Genomic DNA, 19,564 nt, shown 5'->3' with positions numbered 1-19,564 from the left:
TCTTGGTGTTGACCAGTGTTTAATGCAGTATTATAGGAAACATTATTGCTCGTACATGATTGTTTAACAGTTAACGGGTGAACTAAGTTGAGCTCTGTTGCCATCCAAAAGCAAAGCAGATGACTGAGAGTGTGGAGTCTTACTGTATGTTGTAGTCAGTTCCCTGTGCAGTACAAAAGATCTCACATTATGTACACAAAGTTCCACTTTTTACTTCTCACTTGTCATTTCTTTTTGTGAATCCTTTTTGGTTTTAAACTCCAGTTTCACTTGCTATAACTTTGAATATCCCGCAAATATTGTTTTCAAAAGCACATTTGTCCAAATGAAAGTGGTAAAGGTACACAAACGCCATCTGTTTTGAAACTGGATTTGTATTTTAATCACTTTAGGTAACACGGCGCTGAGCTCACATTTGCAGTGCGGCACTAAAGCACATTGTTATTGTAGATAATACAATTTGTGGTGCTGAACAAGCTACGGAATAACAATTAAATCGTCTCCACAGCAACTCATGTTTCCTCGCAGATAAATAGTCCCAATCAACACGGGCGGAATAAGCACGCCGGACTCTTGGCTCGTCTCGCATGAAAGCCATAAACGTGCGCGCACTCTCTCTGCCTTCAATATCGATCAGCGCCATCAAATTACACAGTGCGCGGGACGACGCTATTGATCCCGGGCTCGCCACTCTGCGCGCACACGCGCTTGTGATCCGGCGGTCGTATTGACTTCCCTCCTGTGTGCGTTAGGTCTTGTGGGACACCCACACCACCCGTACTGTCCCTCATGACCACCCCACTTGAGAGCAGATCGCGTCCTCGCTCGGTGATAGGGTTGAAATCCAACATCCTATGCTGTTTTGGTCTAAATGTGTTCAGGTGTAGCATGTTGTACTTGGATGGATGGATGGATGGATGGATTATGGAAAATAACCACAATTATTGACACATGATTGATAAACACAATTATTTATTGACTCAAAACTTAAAAAACAAAAAACAAAAACAAAAAACAAAAAACAAACAAACAGAAAATATAATAACAATTAGCAATAAAAAAAAACTTAGGAGCTGTGTTGTGCGGTGCATGTATGGAGATACACGTTTACACGAGAAAAAGAGTGGATTGGTAAATGGACTGTTTTTTATATAGCGCATTAACTACACCATATGGTGCCAAAAGCACTTTACAATTGAAACTTCACATTCACCCATTCAAGATGAACGTTACAATTGAACTTTATCACTATAACTCGTTTTTTCACATTAGCAGGTAAATCCCTCCCACAACTTCAAATTATCATGAATAAGTTAACTGCTGTGTAATAAGTAATCAAAAAGAAAAAAGAATCAAAAATAATTGAAATTAAGCAAAATTGCTCATAATTTTTTGATGATGATCTTTCTAAAAATAAAAAAGTTTTACTTTAACAGAAAAGTGATTATTTTTTTTAGGCTATTTAAATAAAAGTATTGGGACACTTCATCGGTCACACCTAACCGGAAGTGAAAACTTGTCTTTTTAAAACATTTTGAATTTTCGTCCATGCGAGCTTCCTCATGTTGGACACTAAAGAACCTGGCTCCGATTTCTTCCACACCAAATTCATCCTCAGCCTTTGTGCACTGGCTAACAGTCAGGCTGGAGTAGGAAAAGGCTTTCCTCCAAACTCTTCCTATTGAAACCAAAAGTACACAATTGTCCAAACATCAACAAATCAAGTGGCACTAATGATGATAATTATTGGTTAAGATGGTGTCCCAATGCTTTTATCCGTATAGTGGAATACGACCATCCAACGGCAAGATGATGCTTTGGCATCTCCAGGTAAGGAGCGCACATGCTTACACACATGTAAACACACACACAGTCAGTTCTTTTAGACCCCTATAGTTGACTCCACTCTCTCGCTCCTCTGCTCCCTCCCACCTTGCCCTCTGTCTCTGCCTCCGATCTCTGGATGGTCTCTGCTATCCTTCCCCCCCCCGTCCCCCTCTCTGCATCCCGCCGCAGTTGAGCAGATTGTGTCTGTATTCCAAGCCGCTTCCAAACAAAAGGCATGGGACCATTTCTCCAAAGCGCAGCGCAAGAACCTGGACGTGTGGCGCAAGCAAGCGGAGGTTGGTACTGCTTTATTTTTATGTATTTATTTTTTGACATTTTACCCAATTGTTGCTATTGTTGTTCCTTACATACTGGAAATATATATTTTTTTTTAAATATTTGAAATGATTGTTAAAGCACGACTCAGATCAGACTCCATGTGTGACCGTAAGTACTTGATGACATCATCACTTGCGGGAAGGGAAGGTAATCCAGATATGAGGTAACTTTGTACATAACTTTTTTTTATCTACTCTTTTGTTGTCAACTAATCATCAAAATAGATCAATTAGCATGATGCTGTCTCATATTTTTTTTAAATTGTGGTGCAGCCTGGACGTGTATGATTAAATCTGTTTGGTAAGTTTCTTGAGCTAATACAGGGGCACCGAATTAGAAGTGGAACAAATGGAGCAGTTAAGGACGCGTAATGCCCTGAGAAGTGGGCAAGGAGAGCCACAAACTGTGTAACACAAAGTGTGTAACCAATGAGTGATGAATGAGATGTGCTTCAAAACGAACACATGATGGAAAGACCGTCCTTCTCCCATCTGTCCATTTTGGTCTGTGGATGTTCTTTCATACAAGCAGTGCATTAGCGAAAAGCATTTTGTTTTCATAAGGCCTCAGGGATTCGTGCATTCTTCCTTTTCAAACATGCTCGTTGAAATAGGCTTTTACACTAGGGAAGGTTAAGCATGACCGTCAATGCAAGCGGAAGAAAAAAAAACAACACTGTGGGCGGATAAGGCCTCATTCATGCACAAAAAAAAAAAAAAGTTAACCATGAGAAAGCCCTCAAAATTGAATAGTAGTACAAAAACAGCCTTTGTAGTCTTTCTCTTCCGACCACTTCATAGCAAATAGTATACGTATCAAATTAGATTGGTTGTATTGAATGTGTGCTGAAGGAAAAGGCACTTAAACGTGTAATTTCAACATTATTTTTGAGAATAAAATAAGAAGTGCACATCTGCAAATAAATACAAATGTGGTTTGTTACGCTCTACAAAAGTATACCTTTTTTATCATCATTGTTGGAATAAATGAAAAAAAAATTGTGATTATTTTTGCCATGTCTGTCTGCATGTGTTGCTTTGTGTTCAAATAGAAATTGTTCAAAATTAGTAAATACCTCAATATTGATGCTAATTTCATTAGCTTTTCTATGACATATGTGTTAGCATTAAGATAGCTTACTTTTATGTGTTAGCAGTAAACTAGCTGACTTTTGTACGGCAAATCTATGTGGTTTGTTTCAATACAGCATGTGTAATTCTCTTTATCACATACCAAAACTAAAATCCAGATGTTCTTGATGGCGCTCACTAGGCCACGCCCCTTAAAGGCACACATACAACTACATTTGTTGGGATTCAACATGCTGTAAATAAATAAATACATACATAATTGAAAAAAATACAATAAAATAAATTAATTTAAAAAATTTAGTATAATAAAATAACTTACATAATTAAAACAAGTTTTGAGTTTGTGGTCATGCTTTTAATCCTAAAAAGGTTTTTTTTTTGTTTTTACTTTTGTACGGCAAAGCTATGTGGTTTGTTTCAATACAGCATGTATAATTCTCTTTATCACATACCAAAACTAAAATCCAGATGTTCTTGATGTCACTCACTAGGCCACGCCCCTTGAAGGCACACATACTACATACACACACTACAGTTGTTGGGACTTAATGTACTGTAAATAAATAAATACATACATACATAAATAACAATAACAGAATTATATCAATCAACAAATAATAAATAAATATAATAAAATAAATAAAATAACTGACTAGTTTTGAGTTTATGGGCGTGCTTTTAATATATAGATTTTTTTAACAAGTACAAATGGTTTCCTTTTAGTCACATGCAGTTCTGCCAATGCTGCTTGTCACTTTTTGCGGCTGACATTCCGTCACAGATAAAATAAAAGGCGAGAAAATGACAGGCTACTTCCTGCTAAGTAATGCGTCGTTTGTGCTTTACAAGCATTTAGCGGCACTCGCCAGCCAAGTATCTACTAAGGGACGGGCGGGGGAGGCATTTGACTGGATGATTGCGTTCTGTCAGGAACAGAGTGGCCAGACAAGGTGAGTCAACCGATCGTCACGCGGGCGGCCATCTTGTGTCCATTCTGTGTGATTGACTGGCTTGGAGGTGAAGCGTGGAAAGCTGCACTTCATCCTCCCAGGCGCAGTCGGGACTACAGCTGCCTCCCTCTCCGCTTGCCTTTTCGTGCGAGCGTATGCGTGTACGCGTGTGTGTGCGCACAGATGGTTGTGTGTGTCTGCAGGTATTTGTGTGTGACCTCTGCCGTCGGGCTTCGTCTGAAAAATGTCAGCTGACAGATGGCTCAAAGTTTATTTACTCTCAGGCTCTCTTTGTTTTAAGCACCCTTCGGCACTTTGGGGGAAGTATTTTATTCAGTCTGTTGATTTCGTGATGATGGCCGCGTTTGATTTCTATTATTAATACTGTAAGAATGCGTGTTACAAAATAGATAACAGTCGGGGAAGAGAAGTCATGTTTTTTTTTCTTCTTCTGAGTTTCCTTGACGGAATGGTGTCACAGTCATACCAAATCAACAACTTTTGGTATAAAGCATGGTATTGGTATTGTTAATAACTAAACAATATCAAATAAAAGACAATAACCGGTTAATGAAGAGTTATCCGAAAAAAAAATATTTTGCAATCAAATTTAATGCAAAACCTTGGCCTGAATTATTGTAAATTATTGTTAATAATTTATCTGTTTTATTGTGCTTTTATTTTCAGATTTTGCTGTTTTTATTCTTTAATAAAAACATACCAATTTTTTTTTCTTTTCTTTTTTTTTTTTAGGGCTGGGATGGATTAATGGCATTTATTTGAGTAAATTCATTTAAGAGCTTAGCCACATAAGAAATGAAACCCAAAATTCAAGGTAGCACAAGCACAGTATTTGCATTTAGATTAATACTTGTCATTATTTTTTTTTTTTATTTCTATTAATTTTTGTCTTGAATTTTGTTCGATCAAGTGGATGTTTTCTCTGCGTCTAGACGCCTCATAGACAACAGAGAACATCCGTGCTCTTGCCGGGATTGATACGAAAGACAAACAACAGCACAAATACCCATAATCCTTTTGTTTCATTCTTGTTGCACAGACGGGCATCTCTGAGGGCAGCACATCCCATTTCACAACAAAAGTAAAACCGGTAAAAGCCTCTCTTGCTGGTCACTTGAGAACACAAACCAGGCCTAAAATAAAAAGAAGAAAAAGAGCAGGGAGTTGCAGAAGTGTGAATTTCTGTCCCAACATTCTTTATAATAATAAGCGTTTCTTAGTTTTTACTCATTTTGAGGATTATAGAGAAGCTCAAGCATGTTGATTGGCTGCCCGTTTCAAAACTCTGTTAAAAATAAAACGGAAAGGATTTCTGTGCGAGACAATGAATGTACAAGCGACTGGAATCAAATCTTGACGCCGTCTTGCCTTTCGTTCTGACTTCCAGGAAATTCGCAACATGCACAACGAACAGCTGATGGGCATCCGACGCGAGGAGGAGATGGAGATGTCCGACGACGACATGGAGGAGGCGCCGGACAGCAAAGACTCCGAGGACTCGGGTACGCGTTTCACAAATGCTTTTTTGGATGTTGCACGCCGACATCATACAAAGTCTGAATGTACATAATATTATTATTTAAAGGGCACCAAAATGCAACTTAAACTGCTTTACATGAGCTAAGAACGGTTTCCCGAATATCGGAATGACTAAAAGGTGGATGCCGGATGATCTCAGAGCGCATGAGGGTTCATGAGAGTTCTGAAAGATACAAAGGCACTAGACCATTAAGATATTTAAAAACCAGTAATAAAACCTGAAACACACGGGGAATGTATAATATCCTCCCGCCTTCCGGTCTTAAGGACACGTGCTGCCAAATTCTGTAGTAACAGGAAATGCTGTTTTTAGAAAGACCAGAAAGCAAAGCATTACAGTAATCAATTTGGTTCGTGCTAAAAGCATGCATTAGCATCTCTGTGTTGGCCTGAGGGAGAAAAGGGCAGACTGTGTTTAGATTCAAGTAATAAAAACCTATTTTTGTTACATTTTTGACATGGGAAATAAAAAATGAGCTCAGAGCCCAAAATAACACACCCCGGGACTGATGATTAAAACTTCAGTCTTGTCCTGGTTAGGCTGGAGAAAGTTCTCTGCCATCCAAGATTTGATGCAGAGTTAAAAAGAAAAAAAAAAAAAAAAAAAAAGCATCCATTGGAATGGCGTCCTCATGAAACAAATGTAGTGGATATTCACTCTATGCCCCCTAATGACACCACCAAGAGGGAGTGTATATAAAGTAAACAATAGAGGACCTAAAATTGAACCTTGAGACACACCGGATGTTACTTCAAACTTATCATCAAACTTTCCATAAAACCATTAGTGTAAGTGTCAGAAAGTGTTAGTCACTTTTGCTCTAGTTACAATCCATCCATCCATTTTCTTAACCGCCTGCTCCTCACAAGGGTCGCGGGGGGTGCTGGAGCCTACCTCAGCTGCCTATGGGCAGTAGGCGGGGTACACCCTTAACTGGTTGCCAGCCAATCGCAGCTCTAGTTACTACCTAGTCTGTAAACAAATACAGTGCAGTTCAGTCTTTGGTTAGCCAACCTCATGGCTAAGCTTTTGGCGGTATGCGGAACTCTACATTTAAAATGCAGCATATTGTACATGTATTTTGAGAGGCTTTGTTTTTGTTTTTGTTTTTTTTTATAAAATGAAACGATCCTGACCTGACACCTCCAGACCTTTATCACCTTTGCAGATGACACATTGAAAGTGTGTGTGAAGCTGTTCAAAGCTGCCAGATGCTGCCAGCCCAGGATAGAACAAGGCGGCTGTTTTCCAAAGTAACAAAAAATGGAACGTGTCGCTAAATTTACTGTCCAAACTTTTAACTATCAGGACAGCTTGCCTAATCAACAGTGGTTGCAACATGGCTGCATCCATTATCCTTTTTTTTTTTTTTTTTATTCTCTCATAAGCATCCTGTTTCCTGTTTAGTCCTCATTTTGTTTTCTATGGCACCCCTCTAGACATTAAACTGAATTAAATGTTCCTTTTGCATGCTTGCACATTGTTAAAATCTAATTTTGTCATGTTTTTATTTCCTCCAAAATCTAAATATTTTTTTCCTATTAACTCTCAATGTTGTCAGTTAGGCTGAATGAATCTGCTGGTTTTGGCATAGAATATATTATTCAATACAAGGATTCTGTTTTCAAATTTGACAACCCGTCTAAGCAGCAGTCCAGTTGTTTTCAATTAAATGTGCCCTCTGTTGTTTGTGCAACATTGTTAATTCCAAACTTTAGCCCTTTGCTGTCACTTGTGGTTTCTCTGGAAGCTATTTATTTATTTATTTATTTATTTATTCAACCTTCTTTCTTCACTTTCTTTGGCATCCCATCTAGGCAGCAGACTACCTGGGCTTGGGCTAAATATGTTCTCTGCTGGTCGCCGCTTTGTTAAATAAATGCACATTTGCGATCATGCTATTTTTCTGTTAACTAAAATTTATTTTCAATGTACTCCCAAAACCGCATTTATATTTACTCTCAATTTATTTTTATGGCCGCCCATCTAGGCAGACAATGTGCCCTCTGCTGTCACTGCCACATTGTTCATTTCCACCTGCCTTATTTTTACTGTTTGCTAATTTGACAGTTGGCTAATCAAAATGGAGATATATGCAAATGAAGCCGTCGACTCGGATGTTTGCATCCCTTGTAGTCGGTCATATCGCTAATGAGCGCTTGCTGTCAAAACATCTCGTCTTCTCACCGGATGCCGGGGATTCGTCGCTTAACTTTCCACCGTTTCTGCTGACCTTTACGCACGTCACCCAGTCCCGCGACGACCCCACTACCTCTTTAGGCGCCGATCGATGAGCTGCGTCAGACTCCGGAATAGAAAAGCGCAAGATCCGCCCGCGTGTGCATGTAGAGTGAACTCTTATCATGGACGCCTTGCGGGTTGATAGCGCCGCGCTGACTGTTAAATAACAAACGTGCCAAACACGTCTCACATCAATAATTCTCACCTCCAAACCTGCCAGAAGACTATAATCATGCCCAGCGAGTGTTCATTAACGGTCCTCGGTGCAGCACTCATAAATACACACAACAAACGTAGCGCTCTCACTCAACAGGATGGCTCTTATCTCCTCTCGACGTGCTGAAGAGCTTTTTTTCCCCTCCCCGTCCGTCTTCCAGTTGACTTCCCCGGAGACGAGCATACAATAACCCGTCCTTTGGCTCTGTTCGATAGGTCGGGTCATATGTCCAGTGGAGATCTGGCGGACAAAACGCTGTGGGATTATCCCACCTTTTCAGTAGCTGCTAATCTTCTGTTGATCGCAGGTCGTGAGGAATATTCAATTGAAGCTGCGGAACGTTTTAGCAAAGGAATGAATAGAGGGATGGATTTTGCATTATCGTCATTCGAAGCGTTTTGCAGATGTTGGCTGTAGGCATGCTCACTCAATCAGGAAAATAGGCAAATCAGCCAAAATAAATAAATAATCTTTTTACACACTTAAAACACGGTATTCCTAAACATGCAAAATAGTTGGGACACAATTAAATACAGTTTGGTGGCATCCTATCTAAGCAGCAAACCAGTTACGCATAAATTAATTGCACTGTTAGTTGTTGCCACATTAAATAGTGCATTCAATACAATGATTTTTTTTTCTCTCCAATTAGCCTCAAACTTTGCCCCCTTTCTGCTTATTCTCTCATTAAATTTCAATGGCAACCCGTCTAGGGAGCAGACTATTTGGGACTCGCACCGTCTGGCAGTGGCTGGCTGCCTTATTGTTTAATCGATCAAACTTTGCTCTCTTAAGATTTCTGTAGCAGTCCGTCGAAGCACCAGTTTGTTGTTATTCAGGATGTTTGATTTTTTATAGAACACACAATATAAAAAAAAATAATAATTTTGCATTGTGCGTTTTAAAAAGGTAATGTTAAAGCTTTTTCTACATCATGCATGCTCCACCCATGCCGAGATGAGTATGAAGAGCCCTGGCTCTTTTACTCTGACTGCACCTATAAGCTTTTATCTTTATTTTATAGCAGAGTGTGCGGACCCTGCTCACTCCACAGTTTCCTTGGGGAGCAGAGGGGCGGACTTGATTTGCGGATTTGAAGTCATGTCTTCGTTTGTCAACTGTGGCTGTCGCTTTAAGATCTTGAACGTACTCGCACGCGCACCATGAATGAGCCTGACAGATGCTGCAGTTACGTTTTGGGCCAGAGGTGGCAGCCGTGAGTTTAAATTTTTTTTTTTTTTAAATGACAAACTGCACAAATATTCTTTAATTGATAAATGATAAATATTCATTTTAATAAATAACAAATATTAGTTTTAATAAATACATACTAAATATTAGGTGGTTTTACATCTTAATGGGCATTTTGTCAGATATGCCTTTAATTCCTGATCGAAAAATGGCCACAAGAGGGCGTCACAAGTACAGATACGCCCCAATACGAATACCTGGTATAGGTGCTTGTCCATCCCTAGTTGCTATATTTTTTTTATGCCAGTGATGGTCAAAGTGTGGTACTTGTACTACTAGAATCGCTGTACATTTAATCATTTTTATTTTTTTAGTACTTTTTTTTATATATTTAATGTTGGAGCTTGGAGTTCTTAATATTTTATTTAGGTTGTACTTGGTGTAAAATGTTTGAGAACGACATTACATTTAGTTAAAAACACTTGCACAAACTTCGCTCTCTTTCTCTTTACCTTCTGTTGCATTTCTATGGCAGCCCATTTAGGCAGAAAACTTGATTGACTTGGCTTTTTTGTTGGTTGCTTTTATTATTATTAAAGCCATTATGCTTTAAGCCTTTGCAACAAAACAAGCTAACTATAGTGAAAGGATGCCCATCATTCTTAAGAAAGGTCACCTATTGAGCCACTGTGGGAGCTTTTTTCCCTTGTCTGGGGTTTAATTTTAAGCCTTTTGATTACACCCCGGGAAGTGATGAGATATTCCCGGTATTATTTTCTTTTTTTGCACCTGCAGACAATTCTCCGGCAACCCATTCTAAACGATAGCGTGCTTCCCACAGGTGCTCAACAACGTTTGAAAATCGCTTCAACGTGACCGTTTGACCGCTCGTCATTGCGCCGTCTTGTTGTGCGCAGGCGTATTGCAAGCCGAGGCCTTGAAAGAGGAGAACGACTCGCTGCGCTGTCAGCTGGACGCCTACCGGAACGAGGTGGAGCTGCTCAAGCAGGAGCAGGGCAAGAACCAGCCAATCAGGAGCGAGGAGGACAGCACGCACACTCAGCAGCTCAGCTTCCTGCAGCAGGCGCTGCAAGGCATGCAGAAGGTAACGCGCACATACAAGACAGACAAACATACATGGATAGACAAACAAACATCACCTATGGACAAGTTAAAGGCAACCTCTAATTTTATATGCATATTTTTGGAATGGAAAAGGAAGCCTGAGAACATACAAACTCAAACCCAGAACCTCTTGACTGCGAGGCAGATGCGTTACCCACTAGGGCGAGGTGGTGAAGGAATTAGCCACCTTTTTATGAAACTACAATCAACAAAAACTACTCACTCATTGGAGACTCCTGTGGACTTGTAATGGAGAGGGAACAGGAAGGCATTGGTGAATCCATACTGACACCTAGTGGCCATTTATTGACATGTATGATAAACATTCAAAAGTACCTTGAACTACCGGTTCTCAAATCATGTTTACACATGAATGGAACTGCCAATGATCCCCCCAAAAAACAAAAAAAACAAATGTTTACTATGTGCTTTTTTTAATAAGAAACTCAACTCAACTTTATTTTCGGGCTTGATTTCTGCTGAAGAATGTGTAGTAAACGTGCGGTCTGTTTGTTAGCAGCTAGCACGCTAAGATAGTTTGAAGACTTAGATATACAGCAAGACGAGTATATCCGGGCACAAACGATTTAATGAATGACAATTTACACCACGAAAGTAGTGATCGACATACCAAAAACCAACATACCTTAGGCTTCCACTTCCACTTTTCCCTCTAACAAACTCCATTTTTTTTGTAGCTAGCGGCTCCAAACGGCTGCTTTCAATGAGTCACAGTAATCTAGTGTCCTACTCGGGATGTTTTTTGTGACACTTGACATATTTCCCAACTTTTAACAAAAACGCTCGCCAAAAATCAAGCTCTCTACATTCATTTGCTATGGGATGCTTGCCCTCCGGGAGGCGTAGCGGGAGTTAAGCGGTGACATCAGCTAGAAGGGTTATTTTTTGTTACGCCACTACCAGGAAGAAGAAAATATTTCTCTGCAAAGGAGCTAATACTCATTCCACACTCTCTGACAATGAAAGCGCCACTGCCACCTACTGTAGTGGGTGTTTAATTACACTATATTCTAGTTTAAAAAAACAAAACAAAACCCTAGTTCTATTTCATCCCTCTCGACCACCAGTAGGCGGTGCTTAAAAGCAGAGAAATCCCCCACGCGCGTGCGTCACCCGAGTAATAAATAATAAAATAGTTAAAGTGGGAGTGTCCATAAACAGTTTAAAGTGTCTTTTTAAAAAAAATAATTGTTCACATTCTACTAGTGGTGTAACATAAAACAATTTGAATTGGAAAATCCGATTTGATTTTAAAGATGGGAGCGCATCGAATCGAATTGAGTCGTTCAAAAAGTGCGCCATTTTTTACTCGTATCACACCTCGTGTTTAAAAACATATATTGGTGATAGAATGATACCGTCAAAAGAACATTGAATATTCTTAATCCCTAATTGAATTTTGAAAGTCTATTTTTCATCTTTTGTCTCTCCCTCAATGTGTTATTCTGCTTAAAGAGTAGACGCACCATTCATGTCCCGCTGTTCATGTCCGCACGCAGAGTAATTACCTTTTTATATTGAGCAGGTGAATGGATTAAATGAATTGGAAGGCTTTAAATTGGTCTCCCTCGCCGGGGCGTCCGCGCGGCGCCCATCCGCATCTCGCTCACGTTCCTCCCGCTGAATTAGCGGGAGTGCAAAAGCTCTCTCCAAGACCCCCCGCCACCCTTCCCCTGTCTCGAGAAACATCTCCTCACCACGGGAGGCCCTCCTTTTCCCTTCAATCAGACTATTTGTTAGCGATGGAGGAGGAATTATCCCCTTTTTGCGTTTGTTTGCAATTTGCCGTAGACACCTCTTAGGTTTCCATTGTTACATTTTGCCTCACTTTGGTTTCAGACTCGAAATATTGACACGCGCCTCCTTCCAAGATAAGCAGCATTGTTGTTCTTGTCGTCACAGCAACTCCTGAAGATGCGTGAGGAGCTGAAGCAGCGGGAGTGCGATCTGGAGAACAGTCTGGAAGACAGACAGCAGCTCAAGCATCAAGTCCACACCCTGAAGGAAGGACTGCAAAGCTTGCAGAAGACACAGGTATTAACTGTGATTTCAAAATAAAACATTTTTTTAAATGAAAATCTGTGACATGCTTACATCAAAATTCCACAATGATCTAGAATTACAGCATATTTAACACATCTCATTTCTTGTCTTGTGATAGCCCGAAACATTAATTGCTGGGCTAATCGCGAATAACCACAAAGACAAAGCATTTTCATGATGATTCGATTAAAAAATAAAACAATAAAAATTCCCATAAGTGTGCATGTACGTCATCTTAGCATGCTGTAAAAATTAGCTTGAGCTTTTTAACAGTAAAAACACACATGCTTCAGATAGCAACGTATGCTAACCGTAGCTCCTCACCCGCATACAAAGATTTTAGTTGTTCAGTCGGTATTCTTCACTTGAGCTTACTTCCTTGACACCAATTCCCACTTTCCTAGTAGCTAATGTTCTTGTAGCCATCTTAGGGCATTTACAGATAGAGCAGAAAAATGTGACTGGCTGAGTATTGGTGCCATAGAGAAAAAACAAAGTTGAATTTATGAACAGCAAACAGCAATTTGGCAGAAAGTCACTCTAATGTACAGCTTGTCAGACGCTAATGCTGTAAGCTAATGCTAATCTAACAGTGGGACACTTGCTGAAGCCATTTAAAAAAAATAGACTAAAAACAAATATACCTAGTTTTTTATGCCAAAAATTCAATTTGATTAATTGTTCAACCCTGGCCATAACTCATGTGGATTAGCGCATTTCAAAGGAAAAAAATTGATTTGATATATGACTAAAAAGATTCAGTTACCACTGTATTTACTTGTGTAATTTCCCTCACCAAACACTATCCAGGGATCCAACTATTTGTGTACAAACATCTAATTTGCCATAATAAGCCTCCTTTAAGGCATAATTTCCTAAAAAAAAATGTCAAACTTGTAAATAAAAGGACAACATGATGAGCTCCTTTGGCGCTGCGAGAACTGGCTGGCTCATTTGAATAAACTCATGCAAGCGCCATCAGACATCCCCAAAAATGCCTTTTTCTTTCGGCTTCATTTCCAGCGCCGCACAACTGAAGCGAGCACAGCTAGCGCGCCGATTTGCCGCTTGAGTCTTCTAATGTTCTTGTTTCCCTCCCAACGAGCTCCACTTGTGCTTTTTTTTTTTTCAAAGACTCTGGAAAATGGACCGTTATTTTCCTGCACTTTACTACCAAATGAGCCGATTCATTTGCCCACATCGCGTCTTTCTCATATGTAGCTTGTGTAACCAAGCGACTGTTCCATATTGGAAGCGATAGCTTTGGGGAACTTTGAAATCATTTGCGACCTTATTGAAGTGGTTTATTTGATTCTATTTAAGACTCCTGATGTTCAAAGTTTCCTTCTTCATTGTCATCGTAATTCATCCATTCATCAAGGGAACTCCTTTTGTTATTCGAATGTCCGCCCTTGAGACGTGTTTCCCATCCAAAGGGCTTGATATCGATCAGATCAGATCAGATATTTTGTCCATCGATTAGCGTTTCAAGTAATGCCGGCTCATATTCACAATGTTGCCCTCGCTAATGCACGTGAGAGAAATGGCTGTCATTAAAAGCGAGCCCAAGGACTGATATTATTACAGTCCACGTTTGGAAGCAGACGTCCACTTAAGGGCTGATTTGAGTCGGTCTCCTCCTTGCGATCAAGCCCAGGGACAGACTTGTCAATACTGCATTAACGGCAATCGCATCTATAATAAACGCATTCCACTGTACTGGAGTATGCTGAGAAATATGCTAATTAAATTCCAGTGTAGGGGCAAACATGAATCGTGAGAGGCACCGTCATTAATGGGGGACAGAAAAATCAATTTCTGGGTGTGAATTTCCCTCAAGATTAGCCGCACTTGTTTGGTGATTTGTCATGTTGACGAGATCTTTTTCAACCATCGACTGACCGACCCCAACTCGCTCGCTATTCCCGCCACTGACCATGGAGTTAGCATGTGTTAGCGTTTCCGCACCAGACTGCTGACTCTCAGCTTCCTCATCTGACCAAGTATATTTGCATTCATATCATAAATATTGATAGCCTTCAGTAAATATTAGATTCCATCTATCTGGATGCAGCCAGACCGAACATACAATCCTGTCTTTGGCACTATTTGGTTTGTCCGCTAGCAAGTTAGGTACTTATATAGATAGCTAATTAGCTTGTTAGCTACTTCATGTTATCTTATTTTTCTAGCTAGCTCGTTGGTGAGTTATTTTGTTAGGCAGTTAACTAGTTAGTTTGATTATTTTGCTAGTAAGTGGTCCAGCTAGTTAGCTAGCTAGCTAATTAGAGTATTGTTTGTTAGTTAGCTATCTCATTAGAGTATTAGTTTGCTAGTTGTTTAGCTTGTTGTCAGTTGTTTGTTTGTGCATTACCCTATACCTTGCTTTTAGGATGTTTATGTTTTGTTAGTTAGTGATTTAGCTTATTAATTCGCAAGTCTGCTTGTAGTTTAGTTAGTAGAACTAGTTAGTTAATTATGTAGTTTGTTAGCTAGTTTAGCTTGATAGTGGTTTGTTTCTTAGTTAATTTGTTGGTCTAGTTAGCTAACTAGCTTTGTATATATTAGCTGGTGATGTGGTAGTGGAGTAACTCACAAAATATTTTGCTATACAAAAACTATAGCTACATAGTCTGTTAGTTATATAACTGTTTTGCTAGTGTTTATTTATTAGTATATTGTTGGATAGGTACAGTAGCTACCTATTAGGGAAATGATGCAATTCGTCACAATATTTATAGTCTTCCCCCACCCCCTCTTGTGACTCGTTAGTTGGGTAGCAGGATTACTTAAAAGAACTTTGTTTGCAGAGGGGTGGTGAATGAGAAGTAGATTAGGAAATTTTAGTGACTGCTTATTATTTTGTTGTTTGATTTTCCTAATAAATAATAAATGAATTTAATCAACAAAATAGCAACTTTATATTTACCTATCAAACTAAAATAAAAGCAACAAAAACACCTTATCTATAATTACAACATCAGGGGAAACGCTGCGTCAACGAAAGAGAACCACTCACCCCTCCACTAAAGTAAAATTGCTTTCCCAAACGCATTTTACAACCCTGGAAATACTCTGGGCTGTAACAGGAGTGCACATCCAGCTCCTCACGTGTGTTTCTCATTTGTGTTGCAGCTGGAACGATCCAAACAAGACGACAAAGGCAGCGACGAGGCTGCTAATCAAACCAATGTAAGTGGCGGCCTTCCTCCCTTCGCTTCCCTTGTGTGACATAACACGATCATTCCCATCCGCTCAGCATTAGCCACCCAATAAAGTCGCACATGTGTGTGGGAATTTGGGTTCAAGACGACATGCACACCACCCGGCAGTGTTTGTACGGCGCACAATATTATGTAGGACGCCAATCGCAAACATTATTCCTTCTCCTTTTTTTTTTTGCCACCTGTCACAGCTCCCAAACAAACAGTTTGATCATTCTTCTTCTGAGTATACTTTCCGTGTGTGCATTGCTCCAGGCAAAGTGCCTTCCCTCGCCTCATTCCCTCCATTCTTCCCGCCACGTATGATGTGTTTCCTCCACTTATCCGCATGCTGCTTGTGTTTTGTCGCCTGCTTCAATTTGTTTGCGCCACGCCCGCTGGTTGCTTATTTATCTTCGAAGCTAATATGAGCTTGAATGAGACATATTGGGCTTTTATTTCACAATTTAGTACCGTTCCTAGGCATTTCAATAACGCTTGTGTAGTATGGCCCGTGGTGCACATACGGCCCATTCTGTTCCTTCTGATTATTATCAATCAAGTCCAGTCATATGTATGTGTTGCATTAATTTTAAAATTAAACTAATTTATTAGGTTAACTAACTTGCTAGGGCATTGCACCTATGCAGTGGGTTCTTAAACAGCCTCGAGTCTGAAAAACTATATGACACATTTTGTGTTCCAATAATTAGTTCTAAAGGTATTCAAATCAATAAAACAACAAGGGTGCCCAAATTTATGCACCTGCCTACTTTTGTTTAACTAATTATTGCATACTTTCTGTAAATCCGATAAACTTAATTTCACTTCTCAAATATCACTGTTTGTCTGCTATATGATATATTTAACTTAAATTGCTGATCTGAGCAACCAATGATTTATAAAGGAAAATCTTGAAAATGATCAGGGATGCCCAAACTTTTTCATACGATTGTGTGTATGTATATATATATTTTTAAAAATTACAAAAAAAATGATATTCAAAACATAAAAATAAATGTGGAAATAAATACAAAAATATATAAATATAATCAGATATAAATAAATAAAAATGCTCTGCTCTCATATTTATTTTATGCTGCAGTCTGTCAGTATGAAAAACGTCATGAAATGTTATTCAAATGAGGTGGCAGTCCTAAATGTGTTTTGGGTTTATATTTGTTTTTAGATTTATTTCCACATTTATTTGTATATTTATTTAAAAAAAATTTAATCTCGTTTTTTTTTTTTTTGTATTTACATTTACTTTGATTTATTTTATTTTATATTTATGTATTTATTTATTTATTTATTCGTGTGTGTATATATTTTTTTGTTTAGTATTCATGTCCCTATATATATATATATATATATATATATATATATGTGTGTGTGGGTGTGTGTGTGTGTGTGTGTGTGTATATATATATTTATATATATATATATAATATATATAGTTTTTTATTATATTTTTATACCATGTTTTATTTTCAATTTTATTTATTTATTGGGCATTTTGCGTATTTTTTTTGTTTGTTTTTGTATTTATTTTTACTTTAGTTATTCATGTTTATATTTTTTGTTTGTTAGTATTTATGTCCATGTATATTTTTTTTTTTGCATTTAATTTTTGAATTATGTTTTATTTGCATGTATATTTAAACATTTTTTATTATATTTTTATATCAGGTTTTATTTTAAATTTTATTTATTTATTTATTGGGCATTTTTGGTCCTCCCTCGCTATGATATGATAAAAATACATAAACTTAAAGGCATCGTTTGTGTTTTCACTCATGGAGGCAGCACTTCATGTCACTTATCTTGTCAGTGTGGAGGTGGTATTATGTCAATTAGTCCCACTGTTACATCACAGTTATGCAAAAGTCATAATGGTTCACTCACTTGCACTTTTCCCGAAATACTAGCTCACAAAATTGACTTAGTTGTTGAATTTCACAAGTTCATTTAGCATACATCCACTAAAATGTGTATTTGTGTATACTTTGTGTGCAGGAAAGCACACCTGTGTCTTGCAGTCAGGAGCGGGAAGGTCCAACAGAGAGGCGGTCCTCAAGTCCCGTCCATTCTGAGAGAGAAGCTCTGCTCGTCGGTAAGACCCAACAGGAAGTTTCTTTTTACAGTTACAGCCTCAGAAGTCCGTATTAGGCACCATAAGATTTTGGTATACAGTAGTACAATGTGGACCTAGTAAAAATCTGCCTCAATTGTAATCTGCTTTTTATTTGGCTTGTTTTAGGCCAACATAGAAGGGAAACTAAAATTCTAACTAAAATGAAAAACTGAGATTAGATTCCCCCCCTGCGAAGGAATGAAATATATTTGTCTTATATATGTCTTTTTTTTGTCAATGCTTTGAAGTGATGTATCAAAGTCTTATTTTATACCTCTACATCCACTGAGTAATGTGCTGGAAATGTTTACAAAAGTATATCTTTGAGTGCTCGAATTGGACCTTGAAGCAAACGAGCAAAGCAGATTTGCATCTGTAATTCACATATCCATTCACATTTGTTCGGAACGCGGCCCTGAATGCACGGAAAATGCGCAATGTCTGCTTCCTCGCTTGTTTGGTGGTCGCAGCGCATTGCTCGTGTTTGCTACAAGGGACGCAAAGTGTTTTCCTCGCAAAAAAAAAAAAAAAAAAGCCTCAAGCGCTGGCAGCGGCGGCAGCCTTGGTAGACAACATCAGGGTAGGTCTCTTGATGCTCCGCAGGTGGTTGGTATGAGCGGCGCGGGTGTATGATGGCCCCCCGGGGGCCCCGTGTGTGAACGGAAAGCAGATGGTTACTTTCACTTGGGGGAGAGGTTCTCTTTGACGAGGCCTTGGCGACAAAGCCGTCGTTAAACACTTGCCCTTATATAGTTTTCAGCCGCGGTCTAAAAGACGAAATGGTGCCACCATTGTCCTGTTTGTACTGTATTATTTTTATTGTTAATATTAACATGTAGCATATTTGTGTCCTCCCTCAGGGATCATCTCCACATTCTTGCACGTGCATCCTTTTGGAGCCAGCATCGAGTACATCTGCTCCTACCTACAGCGACTCGACACCAAGGTACCTGCACGTCATACAGATGCTATGCTAACATGCTAACAGTTGGTTAGAAAAAAGATGAGGAAAAAATGGACAAGCATGCTAAAGGTAAAAGCTATAAGAGCATCTCCATTTGTGACAAATTTAAGAAATGTATAACACCGAATGGTGATGTGCATTACTGCCACCTACAGGACAGAAGCGGAAGTGCATCTTCATTCTGCTGTTGTGACTGTGATTATGTTGTCTCAAGGTGAAAATCAAGTCAAATAGTCTCGCTCACGAAGCCAAAAGGCTTATCGATCCCTTTAAGAAAGCATACACCCAATGTTGTTTCTCTATTCAGTGAACTGGTCATTAGGAAATGCCTTATAATTGCATCCAGGTTGTTTGTGTAAAACAGTCGATTCAGCCCCGGTCGCCATCCGTGACTCCAGGTTGAAGAGGTAAAACTTTCAGAGAAACTTCTTCAGACAGTTTGTCTCCGTTTCCCAGACTGAAATGTCATCGGTGCGTGCGTGCGCCTGGCACGATCCGGCCCGTCGGCCCATTTCCCCCGATGCCGAAACATATTAAAAGCACGTCCTTCCCTGGCTGAGACGCCGCTAGCCAAACAGCGACATCAATCCTACGGGCGCTCGCCGTTCCTTTCACTCACGTCTCGTCTGCCCGAGTGGCCCTCTTTTATTTCCGTCT

The 19,564-nt window shown here is 39.3% G+C and overlaps 1 protein-coding gene across 4 annotated transcripts in view; it reads left to right on the top strand.

The window, feature by feature from the left end:
• The window catches only part of enox2 (ecto-NOX disulfide-thiol exchanger 2), a 179,996-nt gene that overhangs the window by 158,393 nt on the left and 2,039 nt on the right, over positions 1–19,564 (top strand). For all 4 annotated transcript variants that reach the window (XM_077531908.1, XM_077531912.1, XM_077531909.1 and 1 more), the window contains 7 exons: positions 2,017–2,123; positions 5,616–5,730; positions 10,335–10,522; positions 12,466–12,597; positions 15,742–15,798; positions 17,826–17,922; positions 18,804–18,889. In XM_077531908.1, coding sequence (XP_077388034.1) covers positions 2,017–2,123; positions 5,616–5,730; positions 10,335–10,522; positions 12,466–12,597; positions 15,742–15,798; positions 17,826–17,922; positions 18,804–18,889 — 782 coding nt within the window. The remainder of the gene's footprint in view (positions 1–2,016; positions 2,124–5,615; positions 5,731–10,334; positions 10,523–12,465; positions 12,598–15,741; positions 15,799–17,825; positions 17,923–18,803; positions 18,890–19,564) is intronic.

Source organism: Festucalex cinctus, chromosome 9, assembly GCF_051991245.1.
Source record: "Festucalex cinctus isolate MCC-2025b chromosome 9, RoL_Fcin_1.0, whole genome shotgun sequence".
Classification (NCBI taxonomy): domain Eukaryota; kingdom Metazoa; phylum Chordata; class Actinopteri; order Syngnathiformes; family Syngnathidae; genus Festucalex; species Festucalex cinctus.
Note: the sequence above shows the minus strand (reverse complement) of the source record. Positions and strands in the feature narration are given on the sequence as shown.